Source organism: Rhipicephalus sanguineus, chromosome 3 (genome assembly GCF_013339695.2).
Source record: "Rhipicephalus sanguineus isolate Rsan-2018 chromosome 3, BIME_Rsan_1.4, whole genome shotgun sequence".
NCBI classification, from domain to species: Eukaryota; Metazoa; Arthropoda; class Arachnida; order Ixodida; family Ixodidae; genus Rhipicephalus; species Rhipicephalus sanguineus.
In genome coordinates this window covers 42416881-42437351 of record NC_051178.1, presented here as the reverse complement: position 1 = coordinate 42437351, position 20471 = coordinate 42416881, and the positions used below count along the sequence as shown (strand labels likewise).

At 52.9% G+C, this 20471-nt stretch overlaps 1 protein-coding gene across 1 annotated transcript; it reads left to right on the top strand.

The window, feature by feature from the left end:
- The first annotated feature begins 2461 nt into the window (after window positions 1-2461).
- LOC119384893 (uncharacterized) lies at window positions 2462-4169 on the top strand. The gene is made up of 2 exons (XM_049413187.1): window positions 2462-3865; window positions 3960-4169. The coding sequence occupies exon 1, from the start codon at window positions 2607-2609 to the stop codon at window positions 3594-3596; it is 990 nt and encodes a 329-aa protein (XP_049269144.1). The 5' UTR covers window positions 2462-2606; the 3' UTR covers window positions 3597-3865; window positions 3960-4169.
- The last annotated feature ends 16302 nt before the right edge of the window (window positions 4170-20471 follow it).

The window sequence follows — 20471 nt, the reverse complement described above, 5'->3', positions numbered from 1 at the left end:
TCTGAACAGAGCTGTACTAGCTCGAACACTCGAGCCATGATAAAGTGGCGAGCGTTCACTGGGATGCGATTGCCCGTCTGAATCCACAGCGCAACGGAGCTCCGGTGGACGAGGACGACGGCATAGCCAAGTCACACGACGAAGCCTACGAGCGGGCCACGAGCCACGAGGACGTCTTTGCTGCTGATCAGGCATCTGCGGCTCTCTTCTTGAACGACTTTAGACGCACGGGTAACTGGCACTCCGCATTAGGTGCAGTTGGTCTGGGCACGAAGAATATTGTGGAACAATACGTCTTGGGCCGTAGTCTCTATGGAATGCCAGGAGATAGACGGAAACGTGCACATAACGGGGAATCAGATACAGCAGACGCAAAGCGATACCAGCCTGACTCAACTACCGGCGACACCCAAGGTGCGCAGATGTCGCAGCAGATGCACTCAGACGCCCCCACCCGTCCAGGCGGAGCAGGAGTTGGAGGTGACGGTGAAAATTCGACAGAGCTCGTTCAGCAGATTTTGCGCGTACCTCGCGACCACGGAGTGGTCACAGTCTTCCGTGACAGCAAATACTCACCACATGGGCCTACGCAATGCTGAAGACCAATTTAGTTTATGACACCGAGAAAACGTTTCCAGGAGTTCTGACTAGCCTGTCGCGCTTGCCAGTGGACCGGCCGTATCTTTACATTCCTCACGGCACCTACCTTAACCTACCAGCTCACACAAGAGCTGTTAGCTGCTCTGTCAAGGTAACCCCTCATGGTTTACGCACGCCATGGAAGACGGGCTCTTCGGTTGTCCAACCCGTCAACTCTGACATGCTAGTTTATGGCCTTAGCTCCGTCGGACTGAACCACTACTTGGATACCGGCATGTGTCGTGTGAAGAAAGGCGAGACAAAGAACCCGATGAAGCCACAGTCTTATTTACCATTTCAGGAGAAGGACCACTCGGATCTGGCTAAGAGCTACTGGGGTCTAAAGATCACACCCGGAAACGAGGATGACGATGGCGATGACGAAAAGAGCATACCTGCGTGCATGGGTGTACCACGTCACAACTTTGCTTACGACTTTATTCACATTCACAAGGCAAGTCCCCGTTTGACCAAGTTCGTAAACCAGTTTCCGTTCAAAGGTCACGTGGGCACACCTATAGTCAACTATGAGTACCAGTTTGGAAGTGACGCATGGCTAAAGATGGGTCCAACTTATAACGCGGGAAACGAGTTTGCTAACTCGTACACACCTTGGCCTGCCTGCTGACGTTGTATCCTACACCACTAGCAACATGTCAACTACGAATCGTACGAGCAAAAGCCAGATACCAACATCACCATGCGGCTTCGACCCGACGATATGCACACGCGCCACGTGAAGTATTTGGACCCTATGGAAAATACTTACTTCACCCGAGGTTTAAAAAACGATGGCGCACTCAACTATTCAACCAAGTTTGAGTTTTGGGGTATTGGCAGTAAGCAGTCTAACAAGGACGACCCAGGCAGTACTGAAACCTTTCAAGACATTGCCGCCTTTTTTTCAAATTGACACAGAACTGGTGGTTCACTCTGACGTGGACACCATAGTTGCCGACAGTGTTACTTTACCCTCGAACGTGGGGCCTTACTTGCGTCACTCCAACGAAAACATCAAAGCAAGTTACAACAGCCTCACACGTCACGGACGTCCAGTCAACCTCGCTCGCACGGAGTCCGAAGTTACCGAACACAAGGCAGAGCTGCAGAAGATTGCGCAAGCTCAAATTAATGCATCAAAAGAAGTTGCTTCAAGAACCCTACGCCTCGGTGCCATTTTTCCACAATAGATCGTTCTGTTTAATAAAAGCAAAATAAAAAAGCACAACTTTTGTTTCGTTTCTTATTTACTTCACAATGCTGCGCCGTTGTCGTTGTCGTCGAAGCCTAAGAAGGGATATATTTAAATATATATATATATATATACTTTTTCTGAGTGGAACTACAACGACAACGACATACAAAAAAAAAATTAAGCCATGTCGTTGTCGTTGTCGTCGCAGCCTAAGAAGAGATATATTTAAATATATATATATACTTTTTCTGAGTGGAACTACAACGACAACGACATACAAGGAAAATACGTGTTTAAAAAGCGCCTTTGTTGTAGAAGAAAAAAAAAAACTCATTTATATTCCACTGAGCGCCATGCAGGAGACGGAGAATAACTAACTAGTTGTCGCGCAATCGTAACTAGTTCTAGACGGGTTTTTACACTAATTATAAAGGGCTTCCAAGGCCGCCGCGAGGGGTATATAAAGAGGTGTGCAGCACCTCAGAACTCACAGTCTTCAGCAGGCTGTCCACTCAGGAGACCTCAAGCGGACACTCAAGACGCCTTCGGTAAGACTTTTTTTTTCGGTTAGCTATGCTATATTCTGAATTCTTGCATTTTCTGCTTTTTAATAGAGACCATGGCAGAATCACGCAAACGTCAGCTTGACGATCAAGAAACAGAAGATGAGGTACCCCTATATTACCATTTGGAATTATTTTTTGGTGACGCCATCTATATTCCCAGGGACAAACTACAAAGTTTATTGGTTCGAGCGACGAGAACAGTACCTATGACATTAATGAAACCCTGGCGGCATTTGCGGAACCTGATCGAGGCGTGGGAGAAGTATCAGATCCAAACGTGTCCGAACCAGGAACAGGGGTTGGAGGAGATGGAAAAAGTTTACAACCCCCTCCACGCTGGGCACTGCAGCTACAGTCAGTTTCCAAAACGAAGAAAGCTTGTGCATGATGTGTTTCCCGCTCGAGACGACGGAGAAGCTGAGACAATTTGTCACGACATTATCAGAGGATTCGAGCAAGGGCCCACCCAGTACGGAATCGCTGCCGTCGCACTCCACACACGAGGAACTACACTCCCACACGTCCACGTCTTACACGACTGCAGCTGGAGCAATGGCACATGCCGATGTGTTATCTTCGCTGGCTTCGTCAGACGACCAAATCGCTCGTCAATTTGGTCTACAAGCGCCAGTGCATGGGACCTCTACCATCTCGTCAAGTATTTCAATAGTGAGCCCCGAGTATTGGAATACATTAAAATGGGAGGAAATGATTGGGGTCGCGACGTTAGAAATGAAGTTTTGGGACAACTCGAAGGTTCTGGACACGAGCCCGGGCGAGTTTTGGAAATACTGTACCCGAAACTTCCGCATTCAGTTGCATGTGACGACGCCCATGGAGGTCAGACGAGCGGTGGAGACACTGACGAGGTACGCGCAAGAACGGGTGCAAAGTGCCGAAAACGTTCAAAAGGAGCGTCGGAAGAATCCATCTACGACTGGCTACGCGAAAACCCCGTATCGCCGTTGACAAACATTGTGCGCACCCCCAAGTGCTGGCAGACCCGGTGTTTCGGTTCATTCGCCTGGACGACAAGCGCCTCCAACGAGCTATCCAGGTGTTTAATGACGAAATGTGCTCGTACACCACCTTGGACTTTATTGAAATGTACCAGCACACCCAGCCTCTCTTTGATGCCCCACACGGTGACCTCGCTACCTTTTACATGGATGTGCCCGCGTCATTTGATGCCATGATGGAAACTATTAAACTTTCAGTTTAATGGCATCCACGAGGAAGTGTCGGCCTTTGTAAACAACCTATATAGCCTGGTCGAGAAGGCGGTCCCCCAAGAAAAACTGTATGGAGATTGTGTCCCCTCCGAGTGCAGGAAAAAACTTTTTTTTTGACCCCGTTCTTTCCTTTTACATTAACCGCGGTACGATCCGCAACTTTAACCGCTACACTAGCTTTCCGCTTCAGGACACCGTGGGCCGTCGCATCCTGGTGTGGAACGAGCCAAACTGTGAGTCGTCTGCTTTTGATACTGTTAAAAAAATTTTTGGCGGTGACGTAGATTCGGTGGCGGTCAAGTACTCGGCTGATCAGACCATTTCCAGGACGCCCGTCATTGTGCTCTCGAACAACGAGGTGTTTCCAGATGACGAGGCCTTCAACCACCGCATGTGGCGCTACAAGTGGCGAGCGTGTCCTCCACTAAAGAAATACGACAAGAAGATCCACCCGATGGCCCTGGTCCTCCTGTTTGATGCTTTTGTACTCGAAGAAACATACGTCGGCACGCGCCAGCTTGATCAATAAACAGCTTTCAACCTAACATCCTGAGTACTTGGTCAATGCTTTGCATTTTCCGACTACACCGACACCGACAAGCGCAAAAAAAGAAGCTTTCGGCTCAATCAGTCAGTCAGTCAGTCAGTCAGTCAGTCAGTTCAGTTCAGTCAGTCAGTCAGTCAGTCAGTCAGTTCAGTTCAGTTCAGTTCAGTTCAGTCAGTTCAGTTCAGTCAGTCAGTCAGTCAGTCAGTCAGTCAGTCACACAGTCAGTCAGTCAGTCAGTCAGTCAGTCAGTCAGTCAGTGACTGACTGACTGACTGACTGACTGACTGACTGACTGACTGACTGACTGACTGACTGACTGACTGACTGACTGAACTGAATGACTGACTGACTGACTGACTGACTTACTGACTGACTGACTGACTGACTGACTGACTGACTGACTGACTGACTGACTGACTGACTGACTGACTGACTGTGGCCGATGGAGACGGATGAACGCGGTTTGCAGGTCTCCCAGTTCACGCTTTCTTTGAATTTAGTAACTCTCAACGACGCACTATCACTCCCTACTTTTGAAACGCTGTACTCGGCCAGCTGGATTGACCTCACGTTCGCGACGCCTTCGGTCCTTTCCGCCGGCTATGAGTGGTTGGTCACGGATGACACCACCTACTCGGAGCACCGGCTGGTCGAGGTACGCGTGGGAGGTATTCCAAAACAGGGAAGACGTCTTACGACGTACGCGCGCCTTCAACTCCTTGAGGCTCTACGGCGCGATCCGTGGTTCGCGAGGGTTTCAGGCGCGTCCCTCGCCTCACCTGACGCGATCGATCGAGTCCTCGATGCCTTTTACGTGAGGTTCACTCGGCAGTACCACGTCACCTTAGGCCGGTCAAGGCCCGCCCCACGAGTAAACCGTGGTTTACTCCTGCTCTCACTATCGAGCGCTCCGCGGTCGCCGCCAAGCGCCGCCCGCTTTCAACGTGCCCGAGACCCCCTGATGCGCGGTGTATACCGCCGGGAATACACGACGGCGCTTGCGGAGTTCCGTAGGCGTATCAAAGAGGCGCGCGAAGTGCACGTTCGCGGACAAACGTTGTCCTGCGTGCGCGCTTCGTTCTTCTCTCGGCCCTTTAAGGAGGCGTTCGGCCGGCTTCACCAGTTTCGCTGTTTGCCGTCGTTGATAGCTCCGGACGGCACTCACACGGCGACCCATCTCGAGTCGGCCGCGTTGCTTCTGCGCACGCAGATCGCGGTCGACGATCCTGCCACAGACGAGACCTCGCACGCACTCACGCGCGCGTTAGCGGCGGCGCCGTACACGTCGGCGTACGAGGACGTTCCGTTCACGTACACGGAGGTTGTCGACGTGCTCCGCAACACGCCCAACAAGTCGGCGGCTGGCCCCGACTTGATTTCCCCGGTCATCATGAAGGCGCTCTTCCGCTTCCCACCCGCGGTTCTTCCTTCTGCTCTTTAACGCCTCACTCGCGTTGGGTTACTTTCCCCGCTGTTGGCCTCGTGCGCGCGTATCCTTCATTCAAAAGCCGGGTCGCCCGCCGGAACGCACGTCCTCGTATAGGCCAATATGTGTCAGTTCCGTCTTCGGTAAGACGCTGGAGCGCTTACTGAACGGCCGACTCCAATATTTCTTGGAGAATCGAGGCCTCGTGCACCCGCGCCAGTACGGTTTTACGAGAGGGCGCAGCTCCCTGCTCGCCCTTCACGCATTGAAGGAACGCCTGACGCGCCTCAAAATCAACCGCATGCCTGCGCTACTCATGTCCCTGACTTCCATGGGGCGTTTGACAGCGTCTGGCACCCGCTTGTCCTTCGCTACTTTCGTGACCGCGCCCTCCCGAGCGGACTGTACCATCTCCTCCGCACTTTCCTCGAGGGTCGCTCGGTCTTTTTACAATCCCACGCGGGACAAGTCGAGGCCAACCCAACGCTGGGCAGCCCGCAGGGGTCTCCCCTGTCTCCTCTGTTATGGAATGTTGTCATTGACAGTCTTCTGTCATTATCTATGCCGCCAGGCGTCCTTGTTCAGGCATACGCTGACGACACCATCATTGTGGTGCCGGCGCCCTCCCGAGATGCGCTCGGTAACTTGGCGTCTGAGGTACTCCGCCGTGTCATACGATGGTCTCGCGACGTCAAGGTTTCCCTTAACTGTGACAAGACCTTCTGCGTCTTGTTCAGCCATGGAGTAGGGGGTATGGAGCGCGTGCATCCGGTGGTACGCCTCGCTCCCGGCGAACCGACGCTCCAGTTTAGGGAACACCTGCGAGTCCTCGGCGTCATCTTTGACAGGCGGCTGTCGTTTTTTCCTCATGCTGATTACCTCCGTCAAAAGGTCGCCCTTCTGGCTTCGCGGGTCGCGACCTTTTTCGCCATGCAGCGCTGCTACGTTCGGCCCACCCACAAAACTCGTCATGTACCGCCAGGTCATTCTTCCGGCTCTCACGTACGGGAGTCCGGTGTGGTGGAGTGAGGACCACGTAGATTGTCGCTTGCAGGCACGCATGGTAACGGTACAGCGCGCGCTCTTTTAGCCCTGACGCGCGCTTACCGTACCACCAGCACGGCGGCACTGCAGGTGCTGATGCATGCTCCTCCTATAGACCTTGAGCTGGAGCGCGTGAACGCGGAGTTTCCGCCTCTTCACGCTACGCCGACACATCGCGTTCGGAGCTTGCAGGTTCCGTCCCTCTTGGGTGGCCGACGCGCATCAGCACACGGCAATTCATCCGTCGGTTCCTGCCGCGGTGCCGTTCATCCGCCTCAATAGCGCGCAGGCGCGCGTTGCATCTCGCGCCGCGGCGGTGCACGTCTATACTGATGGATCGTTTTCATCTCTCTCGGCTGGTGCGGCTTTCGTTGTGTTGGCGAATCCCACTCGTGTCCTGGGCGTGGGACGCTTTAGACTGACCCGTGCAACTTCCGCGTACACCGCGGAGGTTGTTGCCTTCCGCGAGGCCGTCTTGTACGCGCTATCCGCGCATTATACGCTGCCTGTGGCGTTCTACACCGATTGCCTTTCGCTCCTCAGGCACTGGCGTCCCAGCGCAATGTCGAGCCGCACGTGCTCGATTTACGTGTATTGCTGCGCCGTCTATCGCGCTCTGTGCCGCTACATATTTTCCACGTCCCTGGCCATTCGGGAGTGTTCGGCAACGAGGTAGCCGACTTTTTAGCGCAGCGCGCTGCTGTACACGGTCACGACCGCTCGTTGCCGCTCCCCTTCAGGGCGGTGCGTCAGCAGCTACGACGCGAGACACTTGTACTTTGGACGGCCCGATGGCGCGAGACAAGTACGCGCACGGAACTATTTCGTTGGGTGCAGGATGTCCACGATTTAACCACCGTATTTCCCGCCACCTGCGCCGTTAGTCACGCTCCTCACGGGTCACGGGAGGTTCCCCCACTATTTCTTTCGTTTCAACATCATGAGGGAACCGCGATGTCCTTGCGGCTCCTACTGCTTGGACATGTCACATGTCCTGCATGCGTGCACCATCACGGCTCCGTTCACCTCACGGATCGAGCCTCATGAAGCTTACCGCGCTGCGCAGTATTATACGATCCTCGGCTGCCCACGAAACCGAGCTCTGCTCATCGGTGCAGTGCGAGCGTTAAGCGAGGCGCTCCCGCATTTGCCATAGTTTCATCACGGCCTGTTCGACCTTACACTTACACCTTGGGGCCTTGTGAGGTGGGGCTGGCACAGGGGCCATTCCGGTGGGGCCCTCGGGTCTCGGCCAGCCTAGCCTCGCAACGCTCCTTCCGCGCGTTTTCGGCGAGCGGATCGGTGTGGCCGTTCCTGGTGCCCTGCCCACGTCGCGCTTGGAAATCTGTCTCCTCAGAAGGTTCCTCCAGCTTCCCCCGCTTGGTGACGTGGCCTCCTGCGGCTGCTGCACCTTTCCACGCCACTGCCAGGCCCCTCGGAGGCTGTGATCCCAGCCACTCTTTGCCGTGGGTCTGCTCCTCTGGACCGCTGGGCCACAGTGGACTACCGTCCTTCGGCTACGGACATCATCTCTTGGTACTGGTCAGGGACCTGCGCACTTGGACTCGGGGCCAGGATTCCACGCTGCACCTTGTCCGTGCACCTTGTCCGCTCTCCGTCCTGCCTAGACGCACCGCAGACTGTCTGCAGTGGTGCCTGTTGGCAACTTGTGTGTATCGCGGCCGTGCCTTGGTCGCCCTAGGCCGTGTGGGCCGCCTGGCCTTGTACCTGTCTTTGGATTGATTTCTTTTCATTTCTTTCATTTATTTCACCTTTTATTTTTTATTTTCATTGGGCAAGTTTCGCCCCACTGCGTCTTGTGTCATTTCATCGTCATTAAAAAAAAAAAAAGCCCGGTTTCTGTGCTTGTCGTCCCAACGCTCTTAGGACCCATATGCGTTACCGTTGCCCACATTTTTCTTTTATCTAATTGGCTTTTCCACTAAATTTGCGCTTTGGGTTGTATTAAAACCCCTTTTCATTTATGTTTATTGGCTTATACCTGGTATGCTTCGGCAGGTACAGGTTTTTCCCATGCCTTTATTTTTGTCTTTATTTTTATCTCAACAATGGGAATGAATTTTACTGGGGCGGTACTTCTTTCAGCCAAGCAGCTGCAGAGAAGCGTGTACAGTGGCGGGCGGGGAGTTTGATTGGGGCGGCACTTCTTTCAGCCAAGCAGCTGCAGAGAAGCGTGTACAGTGGCGGGCGGGAGTTTGACTCCCCGCCCAGCAACCGCACAGTGTCACGAGCGCTCGTGACACTGTGCGGTTGCTTGGCGTTTCGGCTCCTGGACCAGTACGGCGAAAGGTCAGTAAATTTGATTTTCTCCTCCGAAATTTTAGCTTGCCTTTGTTTTAAACGGTTAGGGACCAATTTGACAGCCTTTTTTCCGGTCAAAAACCGTTCATTTTTCGTATTTCGAGGCCTTTAGTCAGGCTAGGCTTAGCGGCCATGGCTGGCCAGCTCCGCTGAGGACATGAGCACTCCCAGCTCAACAAACGCCGTTTCCCCGGCAGGGTCGGTTTCTCCCGACCTGGCAGATGTTTCCGGCGCGTCTTCCGCCGCTTTCTCGTCGGTTGGAAACGATTTAATCGCAGAATTAACCGATCAAAACAGTCGAGAGGGTCTTAACCTCTCAACGAGGCATGACCCCTCTACGCCCTCAACAGCGGAGAGGCACATACCCGCTACGCATCCTGATGACGAGGACGCAATTTCGTCTGTATCTCAGACAACTGCCGTTCCCCGCACATTAAGATCGGATGTCGGAACGCGAGTGCAGACGAGGGCGGTGTGAGATAGAGGAGGAGCTGAGCCGTTACTGCGTCGAGACCGCCAACCGCATACCCGTCAACGCTCGCCATTTTATTATGGCTCGAGTGTTCGAGCTTGTTAAGCTATGCTCTGACTTGCGTGCTGACGCCGCTGTGGAGCGCGGAGCGGTTACCGCTTTACAGGGCAACTTCTGGAGACCCGGAGAGAGGTGGCCGACTTGCACAGGCGAGCTGTCCTGGCGGAGACAAGGACGACCACCGCGGTGCTCTCGGAGGTCGCCATTCTACCTGCGGCCGTGCAGACGTCCCAGGCACGACCTGGATTTCCTGCGGGGCCCCCAGGAGCCCTCCTGTCGAGTTCTGTGCCGCCGACTGCCGCCATGACGTACGCGGCGGCACTCCAGGCGGGTGCTGCTGCTACGCAGTGCCTACCAGACCATCTGCCATCGTACCGGATCGAGGCCCGACTCTACACGAGCACGTGGCCTTCGTCACGCCGATCGCCCCGTCTGCCGCACCCGCCCGGGACTCTCTACGACTGCTCAAGGCCAACATTGACCCGGCAGCCCACGACATCCGAGACGTCACCTTGCGACAGACCAGGTATGGCCTTACCGTGCTCGCTCATTCTCGAGACACACTCACCAACATGAGACAAGCGATAGCCGATAATGCCATTACCTGCGCCGCGCTCTCCATGCGTATTCCCGAAAAGAGAAACCCCCACGTCCGCTTTTCAGGCGTCGACCCCGACATAACCTCCGAGGAGTTTATCTCCAGAGTTGCCGAGCGAAACACTCACCTGCAATTAGACGCAGACAAGTGCAAGGTTCGCGCGTCTTTTAAGGAAAGGTCCGGCACATCGGCATTCATTGTTGAGGTAGACCCGGATGCGTTTGCACGCATCATGCGCCAGCCGCGACTCTCTGTAGGTTGGACCTCGGTTCGAGTGACCGAGGACCTTCACGTCGCGACATGTACTTTTTGTGCGACGTACGGACACGGAAGGAGTTCGTGCCCGTTACGGAGCGAACCTGCGCGCGCGGTGTGCACGCGCTGTGGCACTGAAGGCCACCTAGGCACGGCATGTACAGTTCGCTTGGGCGAATCTGCGATCTGCTGCGCAGAGTGTAGACGTGCTGGACTCCAGTCCGAGGGTCATCCCACCGGTTTGCCCCAGTGCCCCTGCTTCTTGACCGAGTTGCGCGACTTCGGGCAAGAACCAATTATGGCGGCACGTAATCGTGGTTCGCCTGCCGTTAGGGGGGATAACCGGGGGACCGTTTGCGTTAATTTCATACAACTAAACCTCGATCACGCCAAGCGAGCCTTTGCCAATTACCGGAATCGATGGAGGGGCGCGATGTCAGAGTGGCGGCAGTCAGCGACCCTTACAGGCCGTCCCGAAGGATACCTGCGTTGCCGCACGGATACCTTGTGTATGCCGTTGACCAGGATCCTAGAGCCGCAATTATCACGCGCAATCCGCCGTACGACGTCTGTCCCGTACACGTGTCATCCAATGTCGTGGCAATCTTCTGCGAAGCAGAAGATCTTGCATTCGTCTTCGTGTCAGTATACGCGCCGCCCCACGACTCGTTAGACCCGATATTGGACGAGCTGCGCGCAGTCTTAAGCACGGCGCGTTCTCCTAATGTCATTGTCGCGGGAGACTTCAATGCTAAGCACCGCTTGTGGGGACAGACGGATGCGGATGAGCGAGGGCTCCAAGTAGCGCAGTTTGCGTTGTCCTCCAACCTAGTCGTAATGAACGACGATCAGTCTTACCCACATTCGAGACACTTTATTCCGCGAGCTGGCTGGATTTAACTTTAGCGACGCCTCCGGTTCTCGCATCGGGCTTCGAGTGGTCGGTTTTGGAAGATACCACCTTTTCCGAACACCGTTTGGTTCAGGTGTGTGTGGGAGGCGCCCCACCACCTGGCAAACGCTTAACAACTTATGCACACCACCAGCTTCTAGACGCCTTACGCAAGGACCGTTGGTTCTTTCAGGTGTCTGGCGCTGACATAACATCGTCAGATGCCCTGGACCGCGTCCTGCACGCATTCACACTACGTTACGCACACTTTGTATAGACGACACCTCAGACCAGTGCGCACGCGACCGACGAGTAAGCCCTGGTTTACGCCGGAACTTAACGTCGAACGCCTCGCAGTTACCGCCAAACGCCGCCGCTTTCAGCGGGACGCGCGATGTACAGATGCGGGCGATTTTCCGGCGCGACTATACCACCGCACTGGCAGCTTATCGCCAGCACATAAGAGAGGCTCGTGACGCGCACTCTTCGAGGCTATGCGCTCTCGTCCGTGCACGAATACCTATTCTCGAAACCTTTTAAGGAGGCCTTCGGGAGATTACGGCAGTTTCGCTGTCTCCCTCCCTGCTGGGCTCGGACGGAACTGTCACGTCACCACTTGGAGTCCGCTGCTCTGCTACTGCGTACGCAGATAGCAGTCGATGACCCCACCACACACGACCGCAGTGCACATACCAACGCGTGCGCTTGCGTCATTACCGTACGCCACTTTCGCCCAAGACGTACCGTTCACCTACTCGGTAGGTGGTGGACGTGTACGTAACACGCCAAACAAGTCGGCTCCCGGACCCGACAACATTTCTCCCGTCATCATGAAAGCGCTATTTCAATTCCACCCGCGCTTTTTCATGATGTTTTTAATGCGGCTCTCGCCTCGGCTACTTCCCCCGTTGTTGGAGAACTGCCAGGGTAACGTTTATTCACAAACCGGGGCGCCCCGCGGAACGTACGTCATCATATCGGCCGATCTGCGTAAGTTCCGTATTTGGAAAGACGCTAGAACGGCTTTTAAACGGCCGCCTTCAACACCACCTAGCGCGCCACGCACTAATTCATCCGCGTCAATACGGTTTTACGCGCGGTCGCAGTTCGCTCCTTGCGCTTCATCATCTGAAAGAACATCTTGTACGCCTGAAGACGCAGCGGATGCCGGCCATACTCATGTCTCTAGACTTCCACGGCGCTTTTGACAGCGTCTGGCATCCGTTGGTGTTACGCTACTTCAGGGAACGCGCGTTGCCTAGCGGTCTCTATCATTTGCTACGTACATTTTTAGAGGAGCGGTCCGTATTCGTGCAATCGCACGCGGGAAGGGTCGACGCCCACCCAACCCTTGGTAGCCCACAGGGTTCCCCTTTGTCGCCTCTCCTCTGGAATGTCGTCATTGACAGCCTCCTGTCCCTGCATATGCCTCCTGGTGTCGTCGTGCAGGCGTATGCCGACGACACCATCATACTAGTGCCGGCGCCCACGCGCTCTGCTCTTGGAGACCTGGCGTCCGAGGTTCTGCGTCGCGTCGCTTCGTGGTCGCGCACAGTTAAGGTTACCCTTATAAAAATGACTATTGAGTAACTGTTGACAAATGATTGATGAATGATTGAATCAATGACTTTTCAACTAAATGTCAAATGTCGTTGAATCTTCTCAATGACTAGACAACGAAATTGTCATTGATTCTTTCCAATCAAAAGTACATGTTTAAAAATATATGATGTTTTGTTGATTTTATGTTGCACGGTGGTTGAGTTTAGGACCGGCCGCGGACGTATGAAGGTGGGCGTGAAACTTATTACAGATAAGATCACGAGCACTCTTGCCATCTTATTAAGAAACCTAGACACACATGCGCATATAATAGGTTTATTTGCCTATTTTTTGGTCGCCGGCATACATGACATTAATTTCCGGCAAGCAACAAATACTCTTGCACACAATCAACACTACAGCACTACTTGCATCACGGACGCTCTCTATGTGTCAGCTAACGTAAAGCAAAAATTTTTTTAAGCATATGCAGAACTTGCTGCTGCAAGTAATGTAATAAATTACAAAAAATACAATTTTATTTTTAAATACGACTCCACATTTTACGCAACCTTGTACAGTAATGCAGAGATGTAGCAATGGTAACTGATATTCAGAAGCACATGAGGCTTGCGAAGTCCCGAACTCAAGACCAAACCCTGGCCATCCAGAGTACGTGCCCTCGATCGGGCCCTCAAGTTTGGCCGGGGGTCCCGACGTGGGATTATATTACTAGCTACCTTCGGCAACGTGATTTCTCAAGCCTGTCCGTTTTAATTAGCTCTAACCGAATGACCCACTACATAACTCTTCATGCGGCAACAAAGCATTGCTGACTTCTTGCTTTAGTACCCGAAGCAGCGCTGGTAACTGTACCCTCCTAGGACACGGTATACAGTGCGCAGAAACTGTACTGCAGCTGAATACACAAAGAAAGAATAATGAATTATTGCGGTTTTATGCGCCAAAACCCCAATATGATTGTAAGTCACTCCGTTGTGGAGAGCTCATATCCGGAAATATGACACCTGGGGCTTTTTAACGTGCACCTAAATTGAAGTAAATGGACCTTTAGCACTTTCGCCTCCATTAAAAATGCGACCGCCGCGGCGGGGATTGAATCCGCGATCTTCGGGTCAGCAGCCGAGCACCGTAACCACTGTACCACCGCGGCGGCCCCAAAGGCAGATTCGTTTGAGGATTGAACGGTCATAAGCAGTGTTAAGGATAGGCACCATTTATGTGCCGCCGTGGAGGCAAGCCAGTAACAAAAATTGATAAACCATTAAACTTGAACGCGATAGCGATATCCGCGCGCACGCGCACACACACACGAAATACGTATTGTAAAGGTAAAGGTTTGCGCCCTCTTCAACAGCACATTTATTACAACAATATTTTGTGTGTCCAATGTATACGGGTGAGTATCGCCTTGCCGATCGCTAGCCTGCCTTCGCTTCTCGGTAGAGACCCAAACCGTGCCGCAAGGAAAGCCAAAGTACGGTGCCCCATGGCTGATATCTTTATTTGCATCTACCTCAAATTTTCGCTCACGGCCAACGCTGCTTTTTCGCTCGCAACCAAAGAAGCCGCCGCCGACACCAGAATTTCTGCGAAACGAGCTCTTTAACGCTATCGCGGGCATGACGTAAAAGTATCTACCTATGGATGGTGGGGGCCTCGGCACGTAATACAGCGCCTGCCGGTGCGCGGTGTCGACGAAACCATTCTCTCAAAGCTCACCGCATACATCTACCAGAGAAACGTGATGTACCAGCGACTATCATTCCTTTTCATTTTACTTTATTACTATCCCTGCTGTCGCAAACGCACGCCTTTGCTCCATGCAAAACACGTTGAAACTTGAACGCTTGAACTCGAGCTTGCGTGCCATGTCTTATTGCGACTAAGAAAATAACGCCAAAAGAATAATAAATTTGTTGTGTTGCATTGCGTCAACAAACATGCAGAGTGCGAAGGTCGTTAACCAGCAAGCTTTACGTAACTTTTTTAATAATAGCAATTACCGCCTAACTTCGTGACGGGCTTCGTAGCGCTGGTGCTCTATCCGGTGTATCCATCCGCGTCGTTGTGTGACGTCAGTCGAGTACGCGGAATTCGAACGTGCCGGTCGCGCTCGCCGCGCTAGTCTCCTCTCGCTATGGTTCGTGCTCTGTGAGTGCCGTGATTCACGGAAATTATGAACGCAGCTGTGAAGAAGCTATTTCGCGGCATGTTCAGCACTCGTGTACCTGCGTGCAAGGACTACGTTCCTCTGGAGTGCCTGTTAGTGGCCGTTATACGCGTACTGGAGTTAAGCCTAGTCCCAGAACGTTTCCTGCGGAGAAATGGACGTCTCAGTTTGGGTGCGAGACTGTCGCATTTTCATTTATGCTTAGATGGAGGGACGGAAGCGATCACCTTGATGTGCGCTTACCATTGCTTGGATTTGCGGATTCTTTAAACTACAGGCCTCTGTCCTTGTTGAAGGTAAGTTAATTTCTTTACCTGTGCACAATTATATTCGAAAGCGATGGAAAATGCGTGTTTTGTTGGATCACGGGCTACATGCGCGACATGTTTCAGAAGTACGTGACTGCGTAATTTTTGCGGCATGCAGGATTACACTGTCCTAATATAAATGTAGGTTACGATTTACGTTCACTGTCGAACGTACTGACTTTTATTGGCCGCGCTTAACGGCGCTTGTTTCAAGGTATACATTATACGTTTACGTTCGAGCGCCTGTACTACGATTATGACTCTGCAAAGCTACTTTGCGCTATTTGCGCTATTTTGGAATAGTTTCGAATGGTGAGTGAGTGTTCAAAATTGTTTTAGGGACATAAGTGGGGCGTCTTTCTAGTGCCAAGATGTTACTTTGCCTTCACTGTTTCAACGCGCGCCTTCAAAGTGGTCTCCCGCGCGTCGCTTCAGCCTGCTTAATTGTAGCATTTTCGCCCCTTTGTAGCCCTACGATGTTATCGAGTTTTCGCCTGTTCACACCGTCCTCTGCTAGGTACGAACTTATATAACAATTTCCTTTTCTCCTGTTTTTTTTTTTTCTTGCAGGTGGGAGTCACCCTTTTTATTTTGAAACAAGTGCTACACCAAACAAATTATGGCTTTCATCTCTGATGGTGGGGTTACTTCAAGTTTTTGCATAAATAAAGATAGATTGTCCGCATATTTGCGTTTTCTTCTTTCCTTGGGCTCTTGAAAGAAAACGAAAGGTCACAGAACTTATAAAAGAGTTGATTTCTCCCAGTGTCTGTGTGTGTCATTCAGTTGACTTATGTGCCCGTGTCCTGGTATTTTATTTCTCGCGCAGATTACCTTGTTTCCAGGTTTACGCGGGGTTGGAAGAATTGAAGCATTATAACAGGCGATAAAAAGCTTTTGCTATTGCAGTTATTGAAAGCGCGATCTGCCTCCGTGCAGTTGTGCCTTACCTACTGTAATTCAGCTATAGTGAAAGTAAACTGACCTGATTTAAGTTATTCTTTGCTTTTTGTGTACATGTAGCTTGCTGTTTCCCGTCCAGAGTGAGTTGGCATAGTCTGCCACAATAACACTCACTATGCTGGCCTCTTATTGCTTTTTATGCAAGCATACACCAGCAGTGCCTATCTACAGATAGCTGTGTGCTCATAAAAACCCATAAAGGGCACTTAGCAGCTGTTATTAGAGTTACGAAAAGTGTTTTATGAAGCCAAGGAACTGCAATTTATATTGTAAGCACGTGCCTAAGCAGGCATTCTTCAAGAGGTTCTATGCAAGACCTTTTGGACCATGCCTACTGTGGCATGTGCTTCAGTAGGCATTTTTCTTTCAGGGGAGGATATATATCACACTTGCATGTCTACAAGAATTCAACAACTATTACGACATACTGTACATTTACTTTCAATAACTAGATCATCAAATTTAAATGCCGCTTGAATTGCCGCTCATAAACTATTCAATAACAGGTTCACTACTATTCAATCACTTTTGTGTCAATAACTTTTTTATAAATATCACCGGCCAATTTTCAATGGGTGTAAATGGTGAGCTTAATGACTTTTCAATAACTTTTCAAATATCATTCAAAGACTTTCAATACAATGCGTCAACATTGAACCCTAGCTTTTCAATTATTTTTCAATAGGATTTTTGTAAGGGTACCACTTAACTGTGATAAAACCTTCTGTGTTTTATTCTCCCACGGGTAGGGGGAATGGAACGCGTCCAACCCGACGGTTCGCCTTGGCCAGGCCGACCTCCCTCACATTTAAAGAATCCCTGCGCGTTCTCGGCGTCATCTTCGACCGCAGGTTGACATTCCTTCACCAACGCAGAACCTCCGCAATAAGGTCGCAACACTAGCATCGGCGAGTAGCCACCTTCCTTGCGATGCAGCGCTCCTGCGTGCGTCCCGCGCACAAGGTACTCCTTTAGGAAGGCAGGTCCCCGTCCTGCGCTCACGTACGCGAGCCCGGTTGGTGGGGGGAGTGCCACGTGGACTGCCGCTTGTACGCGCGCATGGTCACAATACAGCGAGTCGTCTTGCTGGCACTAACGCGCGCATACCACCCCACCAGCACTGCCGCGTTACAGGTGCTAATGCAGGCGCCACCGATTGATCTCGAGCTAGAGCGCATTAACATCGAATTCCGCCTCTTTACTCTTCGGTAAATGTAGCGTTCGGCAGCCTACGTTACTGTCCCTGGGTAGCAAACCCGCACTCGGCTAAGGCAACTCACCCGGCCGCGCCAGCCATCGTGCCGTTTGCTCGATTAACAAGTGCGCAGGCCCGAGCGGCCTCGCGCGCTCGTGCAGTACATGTGTACACGGACGGATCTTTTACGTCAAATGCGGCAGGGGCGGCTTATGCCATCTTTGCTCCCCCGGACCGAGTCTTGTCGGTCGGCCGCTACCGCCTCTTGCGCGCTCCGCTCCGCAACTCGGCCGAGGTGTCGCATTTCGAGAGGCGTTAAAACACCTCATTGCTGCCCGTTATTTCGAGCCGGTCGCCATTTACACTGACTGCCTGTCCTTATTACAGGCACTTGCTTCGCCGCGAAACGTTGAGCCGCACGTGCTCGAGATTCGCCCTCTCGTAAGGAAATTGTCTCGCATGGTGCACGTGTATCTGTACCATGTGCCTGGACATGCCGGCGTTTTCGGCAACGAGGTCGCCGACTTCATTGCCGAACGGGCTTCGCACCGCGGCATTGATACCTCACTGCCGCTGCCGTTTCGTGCGGTCAGGAGTCAGTTGCGTCGGGAGCTTCTTGTCCTCTGGACTGTTCGTTGGCGGGAAGAGCATTCGCGCACAGAACTCTTCCGGTGGATAACCAACCTGCGGACGCTACCTCCTCCTACCTTCCACCACCGCCTTCTCTCGTCACGCTCCTCACGGGGCACGGCCGCTTCCCGCATTATTTCGTGCGATTTAACCTCATGCGCGTGCCCCGTTGCCCATGCGGTTCATATAGCGTTGACATGTCTCATATATTGCACACGTGTCCCATAACGACACCTTACACGTCGCGTATCGCCCCTCAGGATGCCTACAGGAACATGAAGTACAGCCATGTTCTGGCATGCCCTAGAAATAGGGCGCTCCTAATCGGCGCCGTACGTGCTTACTCTGAGCGCATGCCGCGCGTCACTTCAACAAGCCCCTCCTCTCCCTGACGCCAACACGACATGAGCACATCTGAAGCGTTGTGTGGTAGCACCCTCCCAGGGGCCATACCGGTGGGGCCCTCAGGTCCCGGTGGGTGTAGCCACACAACGCTTCATCGAGTTTTATATGAGCGGGCCGGTCAGGCCGTACAGGTTTGTCCTCGCTCTGACGGCTAGCCGCCAGCTGTTGCCAGTACTCTGCCGTCGCAGGGCCCCTTGGTTCCAGCCTTCGACGCCGCCTCCAGTCACCTTGCCGGTGTGGGACACATGGCCTTGAGGGACACATCGCCGCCTGGTGATCCGTCGTCAACTGCGTTCCCCACAAAGTTCGGAGACTGCTTCCGGACATTGCGGCCATCCGTATCGGGACATGTCACTCACGAGTTTTTTTTTTTAATCCTTTTTTTTCTCACTCACGTTCACTGGGCAAGTTTCGCCCCATTGCGTCCTGTTTTACTCTCATCCTCATTAAAAAAATGCCCGGTTTTAGTGCTCGTCGTCCCAACACCTTGGGACCCATAAGCGTTACCGTTGCCCACATTTTTCTTTTATCTAATTGGCTTTTCCACTAAATTTGCGCTTTGGGTTGTATTGAAACCCCTTTTCATTTATATTATTGGCTTTATACCTGGTATGCTTCGGCAGGTACAGGTTTTTCCCATGCCTTTATTTTTGCTTTTATTCTTATCTCAACAATGGGAATGAATTTTACTGGGGCGGTACTTCTTTCAGCCAAGCAGCTGCAGAGAAGCGTGTACAGTGGCGGGCGGGGAGTTTGGATTGGGGCGGTACTTCTTTCAGCCAAGCAGCTGCAGAGAAGCGTGTACAGTGGCGGGCGGGGAGTTTGACTGGACCTTGTGGGCCGGGCTAACGTATGCACGCTGCATAGCGAAAAAGGTCGCAACGCGGGACGCGATAAGGGCGACCTTCTGGCGAAGGTAGTCGGCGTGTGGAAAGAACGACAAGCGTCGATCAAAGACGACGCCGAGGACGCGTAACGTATCGCGAAACTGCAGCGTCGGATCGGTAGGGCTGAGGCGTATCGTTGGTCGCACGCGCTCCATGCCGCCGACGCCGTGTGAAAAGAACGCAGAACGTCTTGTCACAGTTAAGCGAGACCTTTACCTCACGCGACCAGTTCACTACTCGGCGTAATACGCGTGACGCTAACTCCCCAAGCGCTTCCCGAGACGGCGCCGGGACGAGAATGATGGTGTCGTCGGCGTAAGCCTGTACGACTACCCCGCGCGGCATACGCAGCGACAACAGGCTATCAATGACGACATTCCACAAGAGTGGGGAGAGCGGCGAACCCTGAGGGCTGCCCAGCGTTGCATGGGCCTCAACCTGACCCGCGTGGGACCGGACAAACACCGAGCGGTCCGCGAGAAACGTTCGCAGAAGGTGGTAAAGACCGCTGGGCAGATTGTGTTGCCGGAAATAGCGGAGGACGAGCGGGTGCCAAACGCTGTCAAAGGCCCCGTGGAAATCCAATGACATAAGCACCGCTGGCATGCGCTGTGCCTTCAGGTTTAGCAAATGGGTCTTCAGCTCGTGCAGCGCAAGAAGGGAGCTACGTCCTTTAGTAAATCCGAACTGGCGAGGGTGCACGAGGTCACGCTTGTGAAGGAAATGCTGAAGGCGGCCGTTGAGAAGCGCTCTAGTGTCTTGCCAAAGACCGAGCTGACACAAATCGGTCGATACGACGACGTGCGCTCGGGAGGGCGACCGGGTTTGTGAATAAACGAAACCCGTGCGGTCCACCAGCACGAGGAAAGTAGCCGAGGTGGAGTGCGGCGTTAAAGACCATGGAAAAAGTCCGGGTGAAACTTGAACATCGCTTTCATTATGACCGGGGAGATGTCCGGACCAGGCGCCGACTTATTCGGTGTATTCCGAAGGACGTCCACCACCTCGGTATAGGTGAAAGGGACGTCCTGATAGCGCGAGACGTACGGCTCGGCAGCGAGAGCTCGAGTCGACGCGTGTATCGCCTCGTCCGTAGTTG